Below are 21606 nucleotides of genomic sequence, written 5' to 3' on the forward strand. Positions count from 1 at the left end.
AGTCCTTTAGAGGACAGAGCAGATTTAAAAAAAATAAATCGTTTTGCATTCCTTCACAATAAGTTTTGCGTGCCCTTTCAATAAGTTTTGCGTTCCCTCTCAATATGTTTTACGTTCCCACTCAATAAGTTTGCGTTTCCTCGCAATAAGTTTTGTGTGCCCTTGCAATAAGTTTTGCATTCCCTTGCAATAAGTTTGCGTGCCCTCGCAATAAGCTTTACGTGCCTTCTCAATAAGTTTTGCGTTCCCGCGCAATAAGTTTTGCATGCCCTTTGTTTTGCGTAAAAATAAAAAACTTCGGTTTTACTACAGTAACCATATTTTAACCATGATATTCATAGTGAAACCATAGTATTAATACAGGAAAACGAAAACTATGGTAATACAAATCATAATTCTGTGGTTACTATGGTTTTACTACAATAGTAACCACAAACTTAACCATAGTTAATCTATAGTTAAACCAGGTTCCCTTTTGTGGAACTCGAGCTGTGTATAATCGCTATGGGATACCATCCGAGTGTCACGTGGTCTGAAGCCCTTATACAATCATGCCAATTTATTGGCTGATGGTGCTTAAGCAACGACCCTTAGGGAGCTACGTCACAGGCTCCATAAATGCACTCGCTTTCGCGCCATCAAGTCAGATTTTCTCTTCTTCAGTGCTCAAATTGTCTAAGCCCGTGTTTGTTTCTAGCGACTCATGTCGAAGCGAGGATTATTTTTCTCCTTTTTGAGTGGTAAACAATTAAGGACGTCGTTGACTCAGCGTAAATTTCTGAGCAATCTCAATGTGTTTTTTCCAAACATTACAAGGGACTGACGAGGACAACTGCACTTCGTAGAGGCTCGCAATTTCTCAGCACGAGGCGTTAACCCCAATTGTTCCAGTTCTACAGCCTCCAGATTTGGAGTTCCATGTGCTGGAGCCTTTTGGGATTTCGATTTTGTGTCTAAGAAGATAGGAGTGCGAACGGACACCGGAATCCTCCTTGCGTTTGTCCCCCTCCCCCTGAGAAAAAGCATGAGTCTCGCTGGACATGCTCTGAGGCCTAGCTCAGCGGCCATTTTCTGACGAGCTATGCGTGCGGGAGACCATTTACATCATGAGCTGTCACCATTAAAAAAACGCTGTATGCCATTAAATTGCTGTGATTGTGTAAGGGCTTCAGACCACGTGACACTCGGACTGTGTCCCATAGCGATCATGCGCAGTGTCTCGTTCCCCTCAGGGAACCAATATTATGTATGTAACTGAGACGTTTCTGCAAAAAAAAAAAAAAAAGAAACAAAATGTGGTTACTTTTCATAGTTACTACAATATTATTATAGTAAAACCACAATTTATGCCAAAAACCATTAGTTCCACCAAAACTATGGTTACTTTATTTTACAATGTTACTATAGTACAGCCATGTTTTCCACCAAAAAAAAAAAAAAAAAAAAAAAAAAACCTTTGTTACTACAATCACGGTTACTACAGTATTACTATGTAAAACCATGGTTTCCACCAAAAAAATATGGAAATGTCATGGTTACTACTATAGTACAGCCACGGTTTCCGCCAAAAAACATGGTTACTATGGTTACTACAACATTACTGTAGTAAAACTATGGTAAATTTATGGCGAGGGAACACAAAACGATTGTAAATGAACTCAAACTATTGCAAGGACTCACAAAACTGATTGCGGGGGAACGCAAAACTTATTGTGAGGGAACACAAACTATTGCGAGGGAATGCAAGTTTGCCAGAAGTTTGCAGCTCTTCACCGGTAGTGATGAACCTGCAGCAAACCTTTGGCGACAATGTAGAGCTTGCCGCAAACCTCATTTGCATGTGAAAATTAATGAGTGGTGAATGCGTGGCAAGTTTGCAAACTTGTGGCAACTCTACATTTTTTGTAAGGGCTGTCCTCCAAGGGGCCCTGTACACAGGAGACCCAAATCACAATTTATTTAAACAGAGTTTGACATAAATACTAATTAAGAAAATTATTTTTTTGCATAGCCAACATTTAGAACAAAGATTCTGTCTGTATGCTTGGCAGTTATATTTTCTGGACTGACTGGTACCGTCCTGCGAAGATTATGCGGTCCTGGGGTGATGGGTCACATGCTCTATCCATTGTAAACACAACTCTCGGCTGGCCCAATGGCCTCGCCATTGACTGGAGGTGAGTCAAAGTTTGCAGAATGAAACCACTTCAATACATCATAAATTTGTATTGACTCTTTGACTCAAGACGGCGCCGAGTATGGCTGCTGTTTTGCGAGCTCCGACACAACATTGTAGTTTTTTGTTTGTTTTGTTTACAATTCTTATGTTTTTTGTCTTGGATGTTGTCTGCCTTATTGTCTACGAGAGACAAACACTTTTGGACATTGGTTCTGCAATTACACACCATAAACCGGACTTCAAATTCCTCAATGCCGATCCGCTGTTTACAAACACGCAAGCGGAGCCCTTTGTCTGGGCAGCCCGGCCACGGAAACGCAGAAGGAAAAGGGGAAATAGAGCCGCCGTTCTCATCAGAGTAAGACGTCGCGCAAATCGACCCCCGCTACCCAGTATTCTACTGGCAAATGTTCAGTCTCTGGACAACAGGCTCTGCGAGCTGGGAGCGCAGATCTCTTTCCAATGAGAGACGAAGGACTGCTGCATTATCTGCCTTACAGAAACTTGGATGTCTGCGGAGATTCCAGACTCAGCCATCGAACCCACGGGGTTCTCCGTGCACCGAGCGGACAGAGTGAAAGACCTCTCAGGTAAAAGCAGAGGTGGTGGTGAATGTTTTATGATCAACAAATCCTAGTGTGATCAGAGGAATGTACATTCTATCAAGTCTTTCTGCTCTCCTGATCTGGAATTTCTTATGCTTCTGTGTCGACCATTCTGGCTACCGAGGGAATTCACAGCGGTCATTATCACTGCTGTGTACCTCCCGCCACAAGCCGCCACAGACCGGGCACTCGAGGAACTGTATGGATTACAAGCAAGCAGGAAACGGCGCACCCTGAGGCCATGTTCATTGTGACCGGGGACTTTAACAAAGCCAATCTCAAATCAATCGCACCAAAATAACACCAACATATCAGTTTCAACACACGAGGGGACCGGGTTTTGGACCATTGCTGCTCTCCCTTCTGGGATGGCTACAAATCCCTCCCCCGCCCACCATTTGGCAAATTGGACCACTCTTCCGTTCTGCTTCTGCCCGGTGCAGAAGGTCTGTATGGTGTAGGTACGGTGGTAGGTCTGATCACTGACAATAATGAAACAGCCTACAGAGAGGTGGTGCACACTCTGACATGCTGGTGTCAGGAGCACAAACTCTCCCTCAACATCAGCAAGACAAAGGAGCTTGTTGTGGACTGCAGGAGAAGAGAAAGAGAACACAGCCCCATCACCATCAATGGAGCACCAGTGGAGAGAGTCAGCAGCTTCAAGTTCCTCGGTGTCCACATCATTGAGGAACTCACATGGTCTGTCCACACTGAGGCTGTTGTGAAGAAGGCTCATCAGCACCTCTTCTTCCTCTCATTGGAGGTGAGCTTCCCTCCCTCCAGGACATATATACCAGGTGGTGTGTGAGAAAAGCTCGGAGGATCATCAGAGACTCCAGCCACCCGAGCCATGGGCTGTTCTCACTGCTACCATCAGGCAGGCGGTATCGCAGCATGAGGACCCGCACCAGCCGACTTCATGACAGCTTCTTTCCCCAAGCAATCAGACTTTTGAACTCTTGATCTCTCACGATAAATATACATCAGCACTGCACTTTATTAATCTTATAATCTTATTATCTCACACTGGACTGTCATAAATTATATTCTCTCTTAACAACACACTGGCAACTGACTATCAACCGACAGCCTGAATGTCAATACAGTACAATACAATCTACTGTACATTTTATATATACTATATATACTATTTTTTTTATTTTTATTGTATAATGTGTACTCTATATGGTGTGTATTGTATACTGTACAGTGTATGTTATTATTTGTATATTGTGTTGTGTGTAATTATGTGTATATTAGATTTTAAATTAAGTTGTGTAAATCTGATGTTTATTGTAGATTGGTATATGTCTCATCACTGTCACGACTGCTATGTTGCTCAGAACTGCACCCAAGAATTTCACAGACTATTGCACTTGTTTATATGGTTGTGTGACAATAAAAGTGATTTGATTTGATTTGAATTTTTGCTCATAATACCACAAACAACTTTTGATTAATTCATTTGGTTTAACCTTGCTTCATGGCTTCCTAAAGCTGTGATTCACCATTAGTTGTTTGGTCACACATTTAATACTTGCCCACTCCTAATCTACTTAAAATCGTGATCTGACATAATCCTGTTTCTCAGATCTGGCCTCAAACACTCCCCCCCACACTCTGATCATGTGTTTCACCCTCAGTGCCATGCGTTTGTATTGGGTGGACGCCTTCTTTGATAAGATCGAGTACAGCAACTTTGACGGACAAAACAGGTTGTCTTTGGATCGCATCACCCAGATCTCCCATCCATTTGGACTTACTGTTTTTGGAGGTAAGTCTATTGGTCTGTCTGTCTGTCTGTCTGTCTCTCTATTTGTTGTCAATCTGTTTTTCTATCTATTTGTTGTCTATCTGTCTTTTTTCTGTCTGTCTGTATGCCTGCCTATCAATCTGTCTATCTATTTGTCTGTCTGTCTGTCTATTTGTCTTTCTGTCTATTTGTCTGTCTGTCTGTCTGTCCATCTATACTGTATGTTTAAAGCTGTCCTTCATGTTACAATGTATGCTCAGTCAATAATGAGAAGCAATTGACTTTAGGAATACACTCTAAATTAAAACCACTATCTGATAAAAACAGTTAATTTCGCCATTGATCAGTGTCTTTCACCATCATAATGTCACTCTGAACATGTTAGTCCTGATGGCCTCTTCATCGATGATGGATTGCAATGCCTGGTGTCTGTGAAATGAAGGTCATTACACTGCTTCCTTAAACTTCAGTGCAGTTAGTCTGTTCGGTGCTGAAAGATAAAGGGACAGATGTCGGAGTTCATTGACTGGTATTCTCCAGAAATGCCCTGCAAGATTACATTAATGGATTTTGCTGCTCCAGGCTACGTGTACTTTACTGACTGGCGGCTGGGTGGAATCGTGAGGGTTCGTAAAACAGATGGAGGGGAGATGATGATAATTCGCAGAGGGATCAGCCACATCATGCATGTCAAATCTTTCAGTGCAGACACACAGATTGGTGAGAAACACTTTCATCTGTTTATCTGTCTATCTATCAATTTACTTTTCCCTTTCACTTAGGCCACATCCACAAAAATTTTGTTACGTTTATGCCTGTCATCCACACTGGAATGGTGTTACTTACCTTTTGCCTAAAGTCATCTTTTTTAAGCTAATTTGCTTAAATTGTTTTGAAATGTTTGTTACATTTTACTTACTATAATCACTTAAAAGGGGTACTTTAAGCTTAAACAAAAATCATCTAAAAAAATATTCCAATGGAACACCTGCTATGATTTTCTCACCTTTTTTAACCTGTCAAGAGTTTGCATCTCTGATTTCTTCACGAAAATGGAAAACGCTCGATAGTACCACATATTTTGGAAAACAATGACATTAGGAAACTTGCATATTAGTATGGACATGGCCTTTCCATTAAGGGTTAGCCATTTAAAAAAAACATCTGCATAAAGCAAAGATATAATGTTCTTTATGTAACGGTAGCCAGCTGGTGGGTAGATGTGCAGTGTGTAAACCTCACTCCCCTGGCATCAAGAGGCGCACTAGCGACTGACTCTAGAGGCTCCCATGTCAGAGACCCCGGTTCGGATCTCGTTCAGAGTGGGTTGAGCAGGACCGGTTACAAATAAATCAGAGGACAATTAACAAAATTATATACTACCACTCTAATGTTTGGAAACACCTTCTCATTCTTTTTTATTAGTATTTTCCTCATTATAGAATAATAGTAAAGTCATCAAATCTATGGAATAACACATTTGGAAATGTGGGAATTATGTAGTGACCAAAAATGTTGGTCAAAACTATCTCATATTTTAGCATCTTAGCAGGAAATATTTTAAAGTTGAAATAATCAACATTCTAATCAACTTTAGAATTTTTATTTTGTAATGAAATTCATACATAAGTACAAATTAATATATTTGTCTATTGAACTAATTTCTGTAATTTAAAGGAATATTCTGTGTACAAGTTAAGCTCAATCGACAGCATTTGTGACAATATTGATTACCAAAATTTTTTATTTAGACTCTTGGTTACAGTGAGGCACTTACAATTGAAGAGAATGGGGGCCAATCCATAAACATTTAAACACACACTGTTTCAAAATGACAGACTCAAAATGTAAATAATATGCATGTTAACATGATTTTAGTGTGATACAATCACTTATAACCTTTTCTGAGTAAAGTTATATCCAAATTTGCAACTTCGTTGCCATGACAATGTAAAGCTGTAAACATTAAAACCCTAAAATGACCATAAAAACAATGATTTTAACAACTTTACAGCTCACATAATACACAAGTTTTAACAGAAGAATTCATGTAAATACTTTTATAAATTAGAAGCTTCACATTTCTGCCTTTAAACCCTCTAAAACTTCCCTCATTCACTTCCATTGTAAGTGCCTCACAATTTTTTTTTTTTTTTTTTTTTTAAGAAAAGGATGGACAAGTAAAAATTATTTTTTGTGCTAATCAGCATTATGCCGTAATTTCTGTTGACAAAGCTCGACTTGTATTGAACCCGGAATATTCCTTTTAGCATAAGCCTTTATTTTAAAAGCTTTTTCAGATCACAAGAAACATATATTTAGCCAAGCATGTCCAAGCTACAGAGTGGATTTCTATCAATTAAACTTGTAAAAAGTTTTTTTTTTTCGTTAAGCAACCTGAAGAGAAGGCATTTTTTCCGTATTTCTTTCCTTAAATCAATCTGTGATGCCTTGAATGTTCAATGTGCATTGCTTTTTTGCACAACAGGATCTAATTTTTGCAGCAGGCAAACTAACCCAAATGGAGACTGCAGTCATTTCTGTTTTCCTGCACCAAATTCCCAGCGAGTGTGTGGCTGCCCATACGGAATGAAGCTGGAAGCCGATCAGCAGACGTGTGTGGATGATCCGTCCAATGAGCCGCCCACTCTCCAGTGTGGCTCCAACTCCTTCTCATGCACGAACGGGAAGTGTGTCCCTCAGAGCTACCAGTGTGATGGTGTTGATGACTGTCATGACAATAGTGACGAGGCCAACTGTGGAGCTAACAGTAATGTTACTTTTTTCCCATATTCCATGCAAATGTTAATCTACTCGTAAGCAGTTACACCAAATCTACTGCAACTTTTTAGTGATTTTTTCTGCACATGTGTGAAAAGCAGAATTCTGTCCTCCAGTTTCTGAACTTCAATTAAAACCTTAAAATGAACTATATTGTAAATCCAAAAATTTTCCTCTCTGCTGCCTCATAGATAACACATGTTCGCCCACTACCTTCACCTGTGCCAATCAGCGCTGTGTGCCCAGAAGCTGGCGCTGCGACAGGCACAATGACTGTTTTGATGGCAGTGATGAGCGGGACTGTCCCACCCAGACCCCTGGCACTTGCCAGGCAAACCAGTTCAGCTGTGCCAACCATCGTTGCATCCCCCGCACATGGCTGTGTGACACTGACAATGACTGTGGAGATGGATCGGATGAGAACAACTGCGGTGAGGCCTTTGGCAGTGTTAATCATAATATAGAATCATTTTGGATTTTGCAAAAAATTGTTAATAGATCTTCTTGTTTCATGGAAATGAATTTAATTTTTTTATGAAAATTCCATGATCTGATATTTTGATTGTTAGATTCAATCGGCACATGCCACGCTGGCCAGTTCCAGTGCCTGGACCATCGTTGCATCGACCCAAATTATGTGTGTGATGGAGACAGAGATTGTGCAGATGGAGCTGATGAACAGGGCTGTGGTAAGAGTTCTTTAAATGCTGTTAACCTCAGCAGTATTGGTTAGCTTAGCATTGTAGCAATAATCCAGTAAAGTGTCAGGTTAGGAAAGTTCAGATCAGATTATACAGACATTTTTAGTTTTGGACTTGTTTTTCACGGTCTGAGTGATTCTTGTTCATCATCAGCGTACAACTGCACAGCCTATGAGTTTAAGTGTGCTAACGGGCATCAGTGTGTCAACTCATACTACCGATGTGATGGTGTGTTTGACTGTAATGACCGCTCAGATGAATCTGGATGTTGTAAGTATAAACAAATACATTTTTTAAGAATTATGATGATTGTTTAAGAAATTGCATTCAAACAAAAGTTGTCACTGCGCTCGCTCAGCAAGTTCAGGTGCTAAGGCTAAAAAACCATCAGCACTCTTAGGGTGTTTTCACACCTGGATTGTTTGGGGCGTTTGTTTCAGAACCTGGTGCGTTTTCTCCCTTGGTTTGGTTCGTTTAGGCATATATGAATACGGCATTCACACTCAGATTCGCACCAAAACAATTTTGGACCGATTGCAAACGAACTCTGGAGCGGTTTGCTTGTGGTGAGAATGCAAACCGACCCAACGGACCAACGAACCAAACAATACCCCTATAAAAACCATGAACATAACTGAGGGATCTTTGGAGAAGACATCTGTAGATCAGCACTTCTCTGTAATTCATCATCAAAATGTAGATATAGCCTTTTGGCAACTATATTAGATATAATTGCACATTTAAAATAGGAGCTGTTTTATAATTCCTGGGGTAAATTTAGTACGATCGTTTATCTCTTTTGGATAGTGGCAGAACATGGGTAGGATGGCATTAGCAACTTTTTGACAAATAAAAAACATTTTTAAGCAGCTTTACTATGTTGTTTCTGTGTGTGTGTGTGTGTGTGTGTGTGTGTGTGTGTGTGTGTGTGCGCGTGTGTATGTGCGAGAGAGGGAGAGAGAGATCTGTGAGAACAGGCACGTTTCAATGGAGAAATCATGCAAAATCAACTAATGACTGATAAAAATAACTATGACGGAAACTTTACAACTCATATACATCTGAGTGATGGATCATTTGTATTTGGAGCACAACAACTGGCGACGCTCGAAAATACAAAAAAATTTTTTACAGGCATATCATTTTAACCGGTATATCAATGGATGAGCTTAATCCTGGAACAGCAAACAAACATAGTGACCAGTAAGGGGACAACTTGCTCACATGTGACTTTTATTGGCATAGTTGTGATCCATTTTGAAATGTTTCCTTGTGAAAGCGAATCGAACCATAAAGAAAATGCAACATTGTAACAATTTAGTCCCCGTTTCGGAACTAAGCAAACGGTCTACAGGTCTGAAAACGCCCTTAAAATGTCTCTAGACAAGGTTCATTATTTCACAACAGTTTGTAATTTAGTCTCCCATTGTAAAGTAATAAAAGAACCTTGTCTAGGAACTTCCATTATATTTTTTGAGAAGAAATGAATGTGTAAATGTATTTAAAAACAAAACAAAAATAAGTATGCCTGTTGGTGTATCTCACAAAAACATGCCCATGTCACATTTCACCCCAAAAGCAAAAGAAAAGAAATAAGAAGTTATCTTGCATAAATAATTTTTTTTATGCATTTTAATGTTATTTTCATGACAGTTAAACTAATTCTCCCACTCAAATTCTCATTACAGTAATGCATTCAAAAGTTTTGTTGACATTTTTCTTTTTTTTTTTTTTTTACTTTTTTCTCACGTGTTTTTTATAATGTATTAAAGTAAATATAATTTTTTTTTACAATCTAGATTTTTTTTTTTTTTTTACAAATTATCACAAATAAAAATACAGTTAAAATACATCCAGGGACTAACAATATACATGTGTGTTTTTTTTAATTTAAAGTGAACATTTTTGCTTTTATTGTATTGAAAATAATGTCACAATGCAAAAAATATGACCCAAACATGCTTTGTGAGATTCACCCATAAGGGATATTTTTTGTTCTATTTATCTATTTATTTATATAACTTCAGGAAACCCAATGTATTATGCTTGAACGTTTATCTTATTAAATTGGCATGACATTTGACCCTTCCAGCTACTAGGCCACCAGGCATGTGTCACCATGAGAGTGAGTTTCAGTGCCAGTCTGACGGCAGCTGTGTGCCTTCTACGTGGGAATGTGACGGGCACCCCGACTGTGAAGATGGTTCTGACGAACACCATGCGTGCCCACCACGGACATGCCCCTCCTCACAGTTCCGCTGCGATAATGGCAACTGTGTTTTCCATGGCTGGACATGCGATGGAGATAACGACTGTCATGATGGCAGCGATGAGCGTGACTGCCCCACGCCACCATTCCGTTGTCCCAGCTGGCAGTGGCAGTGCCCTGGTCACAGTGTGTGTGTGAACCTCAGCAGGGTGTGTGACAACATGGCAGACTGTCCCAACGGGGAGGACGAATCACCTCTCTGCAGTAAGTCTTGCCTTCTCTGTACCATATGTTTTACAGAAACAATCCAAATATGAAATATCTACAATAATAAGTAGATCTTGTTTAGATAAACAGCTTGTTATTCTGTACTGTTATTACAGTAAGTAATAAGTATCTTTAGCCAATTAATTCCTTGTGATCATTCTTATCAGTTAACACCTTTGGCTCTGTTTCAAAACCTGCTGAACTGCCAATGTCGGAAGCATTTTAGAGCATCATATGTGTGCTCCTGATGCAAAGGTTGATCAAAAATGCAGGCAGAATAATTATAACTACTACTTTTCGACATCTAAGGCAGCATCACAACTGTATCTATTTCTAACTATGTGATTATAATATAATGAAAACTGAACCAAATATCTGTGCATATTATGTATTTTTGTACTTGAGTATTGTGTTGTTAGCTCAGCAACATGTCCACAGCAACAGTCATCAGTTGGAATATTTGTTTGAAATGGATAAATACTAGAGAAGATTGAATGTGGCTTCTAAAAATGGGAGCCATTGTTGTTCTTAAAGAGGAACTAACATTTTTTATTCTGAAGACCAATCCCACATTTTCATGGTTGAAAATCTACAATGATGGTGTTTGACAGTTAATTAAACAGTGTTCATGGTTAATGACAGGCGATATATACCAGAGTTCAGCAAGGTGTGTTGTGATTGGTGGATTAAAAGATCAATGTGATTGGCTAAAGAAGACTTCCTAAAAAAATAAATAAACTTGATAGATATGTATTTGTAAAAACATTTTGAATTTTTTTAAGTGAGAAGTATTTGTGTGGGCAATTGGGGAAATATTTGTGCTTTTGTGCTTTGTGACATAATTGTATTTTTGAATTTATGAATTGCATTTTGTGAATGGGAATTGTGCTGTGCATTTCTGAATTCTTTTTTGTAAATGTATTCTTTTAGAGATAATTCTGGCTACATAGTTAGTTAGGTGATTGCAATATATGACATTTTGAGTTTTCAGTATGCCGTCCGTGTTAGAAATCCTGTGTGTCAAATCATGCCTGTGGTCAGCCAAAATGTAATATAACATTGAAGTGATTTGTGATTTCCTTTCCATGTTGCCCCCTCTGCTCACAGATGAGCCCTTACCAGGTAGGCTAATCACACAAAATCCTTTGCATGTACACTAATCTATCCCAGTGTGTGCCTGGCTATCCTCACTAACCATCCAATTGTGGTCAGAGTGTCTTGATGTCTAAATATGGCAACATTGTCTTTGTTTAACTTTATAGATTATAGAGAAGTAGAATGTAGACCTCATTTTGAATGTGTTAGTCTAAAGAAATAGTACGCATCCACAGAAGTAGCTATTTTCCAAAATAGAAATTTAGTAAGCATTAGGGCTTGGCGATATGTAGAATATTCACAATATATTGGCAACAGTTTTGCTGCCAATGTAAAATTAAGTAACATTATGAATGTTGCAATAATTTTTAATGTGCAGTGTATTTTAGCTTTAAGTTTCCTAAATACTAAGTTCAATTAATTTCCTTGAATCAGTTCAAACTGTCTGTTTCAGTTAAATCAAGACAGAAATCTCAGTGTGGTATTTATCATACATTAAAATGTTTAAGCAAAAATACAGGTATATGTACGTAAATATTACTTTTAATGACAATGTCATAAAAAGCATTTAAATGAAAATGAGTAAACAGGATTCTTGTGTTAATTTAGTAAAAAAACAGTACTGAAAGCTTGATTATGAAAACGTTATTTTCAACTAAATTAGTCATTTTACTGTATTTTGAATTTGTCTGCAATGGCTGTTTGATTGAAATGATGATTCCTCTGATTGAAAAATGGTCTTTTAAGCCATTTCAGAGCAAATACATAAATATCGACACGTATATCAAGCATCGTCAAAAAGCTGAAAAATATCAAGTTAATTTACAGTTATATCGCCCAGCCCTATTAAAGGGATAGTTCATCCAAAAATGATGCCATCCCAGATGTATATGACTTTCTTCAGGAGAACACATTTGAAGAAAAATAGAAAAATAAGATGCAAGTGGATGATGATCAGACCTTTGAAGCACCAATAATCACAGACAGTCAGCATAAATGTCATCCATACGACTCCAGCTGTTAAATTAATGTCTGCTAAAGCGAAACGATTGCTTTTGGTGTGAACAAGATCAATATTTAAGTACTATTTAACTATAAACCATTGCTTCCTGTCAGCAGCATGTGCATTCACAAGAGGGTGGGGTTCACACGGTCTCTCGTGTGACGCATTCACGTTGGCATGTTATGGACGTAATCTCACGTTTTTCTATCGGTTGAATCATCCAGGATAAGCACGTAAACATACCATTGTGAGTAAACAAGCAGAAACAAATACAGATCTAAACCAAAACCAACGAAGCTTCTGTACAGCATTCCTCCTCCTCAGTTGTAAACAGCACTGCTCTTCCGGGTGTGTCGCACGTGCATCAGTTCTCACATGCCAACGCAATTACGTCACATGCACACTTTTTCACACCAAAAGTGATCGTATTGCTTTAGAAGACACTAATTTAACCGCTGGAGTCGTATGGATGATGTTTCTGCTGATTGTCTGTGATTTTTGGAGCTTCAAAAGAGAAGTCACCACTCACTTGCATTTTAAGGACCTTCTGAGCTGAGATATTTTTCTATTTTTCTTCCGTTGTATTCTGCTGAAGAAAGTCATACACACATGGGATGGCATGAGGGTGAGTCAATGATGAGAGAATTTTCATTTTTGGGTGAACTATCCATTTAAGCATCCAGTGACCCCTTAAATGTTGTGCTTAGCATGCTTCCAGAATGCCATTTGTCTCCATGCAGGCTTTTCTCATCAATCTTACCACTGGAATTTACCTCTGCCTTTTCACTTCTTCATAGATCAGGAGAGCTGTTCTGATAATAATGCTGGCTGCACGCATAGCTGCATCCAGGGACCGTTAGGGGCCCAATGCACGTGTCCAATGGGCTACCAGCTGTGTAATGACTCAAAAACATGCGAGGACATCGATGAATGTCATCCTCCAGGTGTCTGCAGCCAGCGCTGTTTCAATGAGAGAGGATCCTTCCGTTGCCATTGTCAGGATGGATACACATTAGAGGCGGATGGTCGCACCTGCAAAGCATCAGGTTTGTGTGACTCTAGTGAGCTATGTGATCTGAATGGTATACCGGTACCACGGAAGTATCGTGGTACCCAAGGCTTAACATACTGGTAGTGCTAACAATTCTTCAAAGGTAGAATAATAAAAACAATAGTATCGATACTAATATCATTCGCTCCACCAAACTTTTAATCAGACTTGCCTCCCACGCTCAAGGAAAAACTGGATGTAACGAACTGGCCATGGAGACTGTGTTAGGATCCATGTGCAGGGAGTTTATTAAAAGAGACACTAGCGAACAATCCAAAACAGCAAGCAGAGAGACGTAGTCGTAAAGCAGGCAGATAAATCCAATAAACCATATAGACAGTCCAACCAGGCAAACAAAACAAAGGGTTATCCAAAAAGCAGTAAATCCAGAAAAACAGGCAATGGTCATAACATGAATCAAGAAACAGTGGCAATGGAAAACCACTCAGTAAGACAGGGTAAACTGGCAATACTTCACAACATGTTCAGTGAAGCACATGGCTTATAAAGCTACAAACAGGAAGTGCCACTAAAACTCAGGTGACAGCTCCCTCTGGTGGAGGGATGAACTGTTCATGGGTTGAGGTATTACACTGGAAATATTATGGAATTTTAAAATTGTGTTTTCCAGGCCTGGAAAAGGCATGAAAATTAGCAAAGTCTTCAAAGAATATTCCGGGTTCAGTACAAGTTAAGCTCAATTGGCGCTATTTGGGGCATACATTTTGACCTGTCCCTCCTTAAAAAATAAATAAATCTGGGTTACAGTGAGGCACTTGCAACGGATGTGATTGGGGCCAATCAGTAAACATAAAAATATTCACTGTTTCAGAAGTATAGCCACAAGACGTAAACAAAATGTGTGTTAACATGATTTTAGTGTGATGAAATCACTTACTATCATTTTCTGTGTTAAAGTAATATTCCGGGTTCAATACAAGTTAAGCTCAATCGAAAGCATTTGTGGCATATTATTGATTACTGCAAAAATGAATTTTGACTCCTTTTCTTTAAAAAAAAAAAAAAGCAAAAAATCTGGGTTACAGTGAGGCACTTACAATGGCCAATTTCTTTTTTCGTTAAAATTATTTTCAAAAGTATAGCAACAAGACATAAACAATATGCATATAAACATGATTTTAGTGAGTTAAAATCACTTACTAATTTTTTCTGTGTAAAGTTATAGCCAATTTTACAACTTCATTGCCATGATGATGCAATGTCAACAAAACCTAAAACCTTAAATTGACTGTAAAAATGACAATTTAAACAACTTAACAGCTCAAATAATACATGTTTTAACAGAAGAATGAATGCTAGTGCTTTTATAAAATTATAAGCTTCACATTTCTGCCTTAAAACCCTCCAAAATTTGTCCCCACTCACTTCCATTGTAAGTGCCTCACTGTAACTCAGTTTTAGTTATTTTTGTAAGGAGGGATACGTCGAAATACATTTTTGTGGTAATCAACTTTATGCCACAAATGCTGTCGATTGAGCTTAACTTGTATTGAATCCGGAACATTCCTTTAAGTTATATCTAGTTTCACAACTTTGTTGCCATGACGACATAACACCGTAAACCCTAAAACGTCTGCAAAAACTATGATTTTTAAAAAGAAATTAATGTAAGTGCTTTTATGAATTTATAAGATTCCAATTTCTGCCTTTAAACCCTCCAAAAATTGGCCCCATTCACTTCCATTGTAAGTGCCTCACTGTAACCCATGTTTTTTGCTTTTTTTAAAAGAAAAAGAGGGACCGGTCGAAAATTTGTTTTGTGCTAATCAACATCATGTCACAAATGCTGTCAATTGAGCTTAACTTGTATTAAACCCAGAATATTCCTTCAAGTCATAGAAATTTCTGTAGTAAATATGCATTTTTCTAGTTATGGTCTTCTTTTACAACATTTCATTACCTAAATATTGCTGTTGGCTAGAGCTTGTGCAGAGAAGAACTTGCTCGCAAACCATAGTGATGTTTGGTTTGTGAGCGAATGCTCCTTTTGAGTTGGTTCTTGTCAGTTAATTAGGTGAAATGGTTTACAAATCAGTCTAAACGATTCATTAGCGAATCAGTCTTAATCAAAATGATTTAAAAATTGGTTTACAAAAATCACAAATGACTGGAAAAGTCATGTAAATTCATTGGTCAACAAAGGTGGGAACCCTGATCAAAGTTATCACTGCAATTGTTTTACATAATGAACAAAACACTAAGGGCTGTCACTTTAACATGTTGATTTAAGTGTGATTAATTCTGCATCAATCAGTCGCTGTATTACTAAACAGAAAACTGAAAACTTCAGCTTCAATGCTTCTTGTGTGAACGACCCCTAGCCAGATTGTTAATCTCAATTACAAAATGGATTGCTGTAGGTTAGTGATAGAGTTGTGTTCAGTGATATGGAAATAAAACAAACAATATAGTACTGACTTAAGGCCACTTTTTGTAATGGCTATTCAATGCTTTTGTTCTGCCACAAAATATCATGGCTTTTCTCAGCAAATGTTGATATAGGAGATCAATTTCCTAGAATATTAATAATAATACAATATTCAATATAGTTACAATATTTTATAATTTTATTGTAAACTGTAAAGAGTTAATATGAAAACAGAACACCTACCACATTCCCTGTGAAGAACAGCACATCCTAACAACATAATAGGTATCGTGATACTTAACTTGGTATAATATCATAAATGTGTTTAAGATATTGTGAGAGTCCTATCTCTGACAGTAGTAAGACAGATATTAGTGAAGTGGAGCCATGGCTTGGTCTCCAAGGGCCAACTGGACCCACTCAGCAGTGTCTAGTGCAGCGTCTCGGATTACCACAGAATAGACAAATAACATACATGTCAATCACAAACATTCTTATGGGGGTAATTAGGATGTAAGCACCAAACAAAGGCTAGTTTATGAGCTCTGCTGCTGACAAAAGCCCATTCCCTTGAGATAACCTGTTGAAAATGCTGTCATCCGATATACTTTTCCTTCTATCTAAATGTTGCTTTACAACAGAACTGTGTTTTATCCTGCTGTTTGGCCATGTCAGATATGCCTTGCATAGTTTTATACTTGAGAGCTGTTACATGAAGAAAGTTTGAATTCATTTCTAGACTTGTTGCGGTTATTACATAATCACCTAATTGTGATTATTTGAAGTAACCGTGATCATTGTGTGGTTTAAATTCCAAAACATATTGCCATCCAAATATGAGAATGTTAAGCATATACAAAAACCCACAAACCGCTTATTATTATATTTATATATGGTGGGGTCCACAAGTCTGAGAACACATTGAAAATCTTGGACGTTTTCATTTAACCTCCTGAGACCGTAGCATGACTGCTTTGTGCATTTTCCGTTTCCCTTTTTGATTTATAACTAGTAGCACCTAATAAACAAGCAACAACAAAAAAAAATGTTTGTTTTTTTTAAATCTAGAGCAAATAGTTTTCCTAAAAATGTATGTCCACATATGTGGACAGCAGGACTAAGTTGTGAAATTTTAAATAATACCAAGCTATAGAAAATCACATTTTTTATTTATTTTTTATTTTTTTATCAAATTGTTTATTATGTTTCCAGGAGTGTTGGTTATTCATGTTTTTGAGATGTTAAAGACATTACAGCTGATTTCTTCAGCCTGAAACTGAACTTTCGTTCAGATTTTTGGAGTGAATGCACTTGGCTGCAAAGAAAGCTATAGGATGCACCCTTGCTCCCTGTTTAGTGAATGACTTAACCTCCAGTGTGCTGTCTGTCTGCGCTGATCTTAGAACAGTTCGAAATGTACTTTATTTTCATCCTAACTCCATATAAAGCCTCTGAAAGCAAACATTTTTCAGCTTTTGGATAAACCCATTGATTCTCAATGTGAAAATGCACAGTAAATATATAGGAATGCATTTACTAATGTTAGTGAATAGAACCATATTGTACAGTGATAACAAAATAAAATATAACACAATTTATATTAAAATTAAGCAAAATGACCCACAGATGTATTAATGTTGAAAATTATTCAAAATAACTAACATGTTTTTTCAACTTCTGAGGGAATACGGTCCTAATTTCCACATATGTGGAATATGCGGCATATCAAAAGAAACTAGAGACGCTACTCTTTACAACCAAACATGTTTCAATTAAAAACCTTAAACAAGTTTCTTACCAGACACACTTGTGTTGGCACTGCACCTGTAGTAGCGCTTCACGGAAATCGACGTCATGCTGTTGTATCACGTGACGTGGTGCGCCAGAAGTTTAACCCTTAAATGACAGTGTAGAGTCTTGTGAACAGTGTTCAGTCTGTTTAAATTAATTTAAATGATGTGTTGCGTATAGCAAAGCCAAAATACAACATCCACACATGTGGACGCGGGGTCTCACAAGGTTAAAACTGAAAAATACATTATGATTCTGCACTGTTTCTGTTACTAATTAAATGTATGCACATTTGAGACATTGACCATGTCCTTTGTACCAAATGTCTGATTTCCTCGTTTCTTTGAAGCACACAAGATGCTGTTCTGAAATCATGCTGGGATAACATGGGTCATCAGGTTTTGTTCATGCCAGTTCGAGTGCATGCTGTCATTAATGCAAAAGGGGGACCTACCATGCCATTCAACATAGTAAATCATCAATAATGACAAAAAGACTGTTAAACTGACAAATGCAATTATGTGAATGACAATTAATCGCCAGCCTAACTTGCTATTTCTTTCTTAATCTGGCAGGATCTCGGGAGGCGCTGCTCTTAGTGGCAAGTCGGAATCAGATCATATCAGATGACATCATCTCACAGCCAAACGTCATTCGCTCTCTTGTCCGGGACGGTCGTAACATCGTGGCAGTGGATTTCGACTCGGGTACGGATCGTGTTTACTGGTCGGACACCACCCAAGACAGAATATGGAGCGCTCACAAAAATGGAAGCGACCAGACTGTGGTGAGTATCACCAACGTTATGTCAGCATGAAATCCAAAATGGACCCTATATACTTCTCAATGCACATTCCTAGACCAATTGTGCATGATTCATCAGTGCATGCTATTCCAAGAAGTCCCATCCTATGTTCTTATTGAAAATCATGTTTAACTCAGAAATACTATGTCCAATAATGTAAAATGAGTTGTTTCATGCTGACTTTAAACTCTTATATTCAAACAGACATAACTGACTGAATAACATAACTGATTAAATGATTGTTGTTCAGTCATGATAGCTCTCAGAAAGATTTAGCATGTTAAAGTGGAGCTAGGGTGGAGGTGGGTTTCAGAGAAAACCCTCACAGTGCGCTGCCTTTAAATGTTAGGCAAAGAGAGAGAACGCAAGTTGATTGGCTACCTACAGTAATTACACTTCAAAGGACCTTTCAGCTTACACCATGTGAGCCGATTGGCTTGACATTTCACACGTGAGCGAGCTGATTGGCTTACAGATAACAAGTTCAAAGAACCTATCAGCCTGCGCCATTCAGAATTTCATGCCTGAATTTAGTCATTTGATTGCACATAAAAGGTATTGTAAGATGATTTGTTTGACTTTCTCATCATCATCCTTTTATCTGGCAGATCTTCGACAGTGGAGTGACCGTCACGGAAAGTCTCGCTGTAGACTGGGTCGGCAGAAACCTGTACTGGACAGACTATGTGTTGGAGACCGTAGAGGTGTCCAAACTGGACGGGTCCCTCAGAACCGTGTTGATTAGTGAAAATGTGACCAATCCGAGAGGTCTTGTGCTTGACCCTAGAAATAAGTAAGAACAATGATTCTAAGGATTTTCCCTTCTATAATCCACGCAGAGGTAGACATGTGACTGAAATACTGTTTATTCTTTAATGGAAAATTACCTATACTCATGTAACTGTAGATTAATCCAGTGTAATCCTTTTTTCAAACAACAACTTTAGTTTCTGACACAATGTCTAAGATCGTAGAATAAATAGTCACAAAACAGCCACAGAAAAAAATAGAATCTAGAGTGGGAAAAATAAACTTTACTTTGCAGCTCTTAACATTTATATACAATTAAATGGGAAAATGCCCTTTTTTCATATTTCAGCACACACCTGATGTTTTGGACAGACTGGGGCAGAAAACCTCGCATTGAGAGAGCCAGCATGGATGGAAAATTAAGGACCACAATCATCAGCTACAAACTTTACTGGCCCAATGGCTTGACTATCGACTACCCCAACAATCTGCTGTACTTTGCTGATGCTTACCTAGACTTTATCGATTACTGCGATTACGATGGCAAGAACCGGAAACAAGTGTTAGCTAGTGATTTGGTGAGACAATTTTTGTTCTGAGCTTTTATTTACTTGTGAAGTTGCCATTTATGAATGTGATAGGGGTGCTGTGTGTAAATGCAGTCAATAAGCAAGTGTGATTCTCAATCAAAGGTTGTTTGGGGGATCGAAGTAATGAATTACATTAGGGCTACATTTGTTTTTTGCTACATGCAATGCATTGGCCAAATTGCACATCTGCTTACTTGAGTGTTTCTGGTCTAAATACTTAAAAATGTATTTTCTTTTTTTAATGTATACAAATATGAGTTAAATAAAACACCTCTTGTTTCTCAATGAAAAGGTACTGCAACACCCCCACGCAATTACGATTTTTGAGGATTTTGTCTATTGGACCGACAGATACATCAACCGTGTGGTCCGGGCCAACAAGTGGCACGGACAGAACCAGACAGTGATGCTGTACAATCTGCCCCAGCCCATGGGCCTGGTGGCGGTCCACCCTGCCCGACAGCCTGCAGGTACAAACTTATGTTTGCAACAGCTACACAGTTTACAGCTGGGTCATTCTAAAATTAGGGGTACATTTGTCATTTGATAGTGAGAATAAAAACGTAAAAAGTTTTCCCCAAAATACAAATATGATCTTTTTATAAAGCACCCTAAAAATTCAATATAATTGATATTTGGCAAACTCAGGGTAGCCTCATTTTGGATATTTTTCTTAAAAAGCATGATGTTATCGGCTTAATTTGTCAACTCTGTTACTGACAAATTAAGTAATTTTGTACACTTTTGGAAAATATCAAGAATTTACATAGCAACCTGATTTGATAGATTATGTGACCACTCACAAAAAGCAACAATTGTGATCTTTAACACTTTAATGAAAAAATATTTAGATTGATAATACCTCTCTAGTTTTACAAATATAACTCAATGGTCATTGCATGCTCTCAAGCAAGTCAAATTTAAATGCGCTGTTTTGGAATGATATTTTCAAGAGGGACAAAACACATTTCCGGAAGTCACTTGACACTATGCATTACTGTACAGGAGGCAACTGAGTTTTTTTTTATTTTTTTTTTTATGTAAAAACTCACGGTAACATAGTTGACCATACAGAAAAATGATTGACACAGGTAACACATAAGAACATATGAACATAAGTACAGTAGCAAAATGAGCAAAGGATAATATTTCACAGGTTACAATTATGACAATGCTCATTTTTATTTATTATTTCATCAAAACATTGTTTTAAGTTTACTGAACCAAACATGATTTTAAAATGTTCCAAATGACTGCTAAGCTAATGTTCATTACCTCCTTTAAATGTTATTTTACAAATTGTATATTTTTAAATTGAATATTTTAAATGCCTCTCAATGTCTGTAGAATGTGCCTAAAATATCAACTGTGTTACCTATTGTCCTCTATTTTACTTTACTGAGTAACATTGTTGACCTGTAACATTATTAACTTTTTGAAATTTTGGGTCTTTACTCAACATAGGGGGCATAGAACTACTGAGCACATGGTATCATTGGAAATGCTTTTTCAAAAATATTGAATAATTTTTAGTCATTTTTTTCTTTTAAAGATTTAAAGCGATAATACTTGAGGAACACTGTTGACATAAAATTATGTATATCACAATAAAAACATAGTACTTTTTGTAGTGC

At 37.8% G+C, this 21606-nt stretch overlaps 2 protein-coding genes across 2 annotated transcripts in view; one reads left to right on the forward strand and one right to left on the reverse strand.

Moving 5' to 3' along the window:
• The window catches only part of LOC127448416 (ceramide synthase 6-like), a 427716-nt gene that overhangs the window by 214551 nt on the left and 191559 nt on the right, over positions 1-21606 (reverse strand). The gene's annotated exons all lie outside the window — the stretch shown is intronic.
• LOC127448043 (low-density lipoprotein receptor-related protein 2-like) overlaps positions 1-21606 on the forward strand; it is a 124436-nt gene that overhangs the window by 21722 nt on the left and 81108 nt on the right. The window contains exons 16-29 of the mRNA XM_051710302.1: positions 2052-2177; positions 4431-4561; positions 5123-5260; positions 7029-7310; positions 7513-7752; positions 7891-8010; positions 8176-8292; positions 10115-10495; positions 11606-11620; positions 13394-13642; positions 18403-18614; positions 19241-19425; positions 19732-19960; positions 20265-20442. Coding sequence (XP_051566262.1) covers positions 2052-2177; positions 4431-4561; positions 5123-5260; positions 7029-7310; positions 7513-7752; positions 7891-8010; positions 8176-8292; positions 10115-10495; positions 11606-11620; positions 13394-13642; positions 18403-18614; positions 19241-19425; positions 19732-19960; positions 20265-20442 — 2603 coding nt within the window. The remainder of the gene's footprint in view (positions 1-2051; positions 2178-4430; positions 4562-5122; positions 5261-7028; positions 7311-7512; positions 7753-7890; positions 8011-8175; positions 8293-10114; positions 10496-11605; positions 11621-13393; positions 13643-18402; positions 18615-19240; positions 19426-19731; positions 19961-20264; positions 20443-21606) is intronic.

This window comes from Myxocyprinus asiaticus, chromosome 11 (assembly GCF_019703515.2).
Source record: "Myxocyprinus asiaticus isolate MX2 ecotype Aquarium Trade chromosome 11, UBuf_Myxa_2, whole genome shotgun sequence".
In the NCBI taxonomy this organism is placed as follows: Eukaryota; Metazoa; Chordata; class Actinopteri; order Cypriniformes; family Catostomidae; genus Myxocyprinus; species Myxocyprinus asiaticus.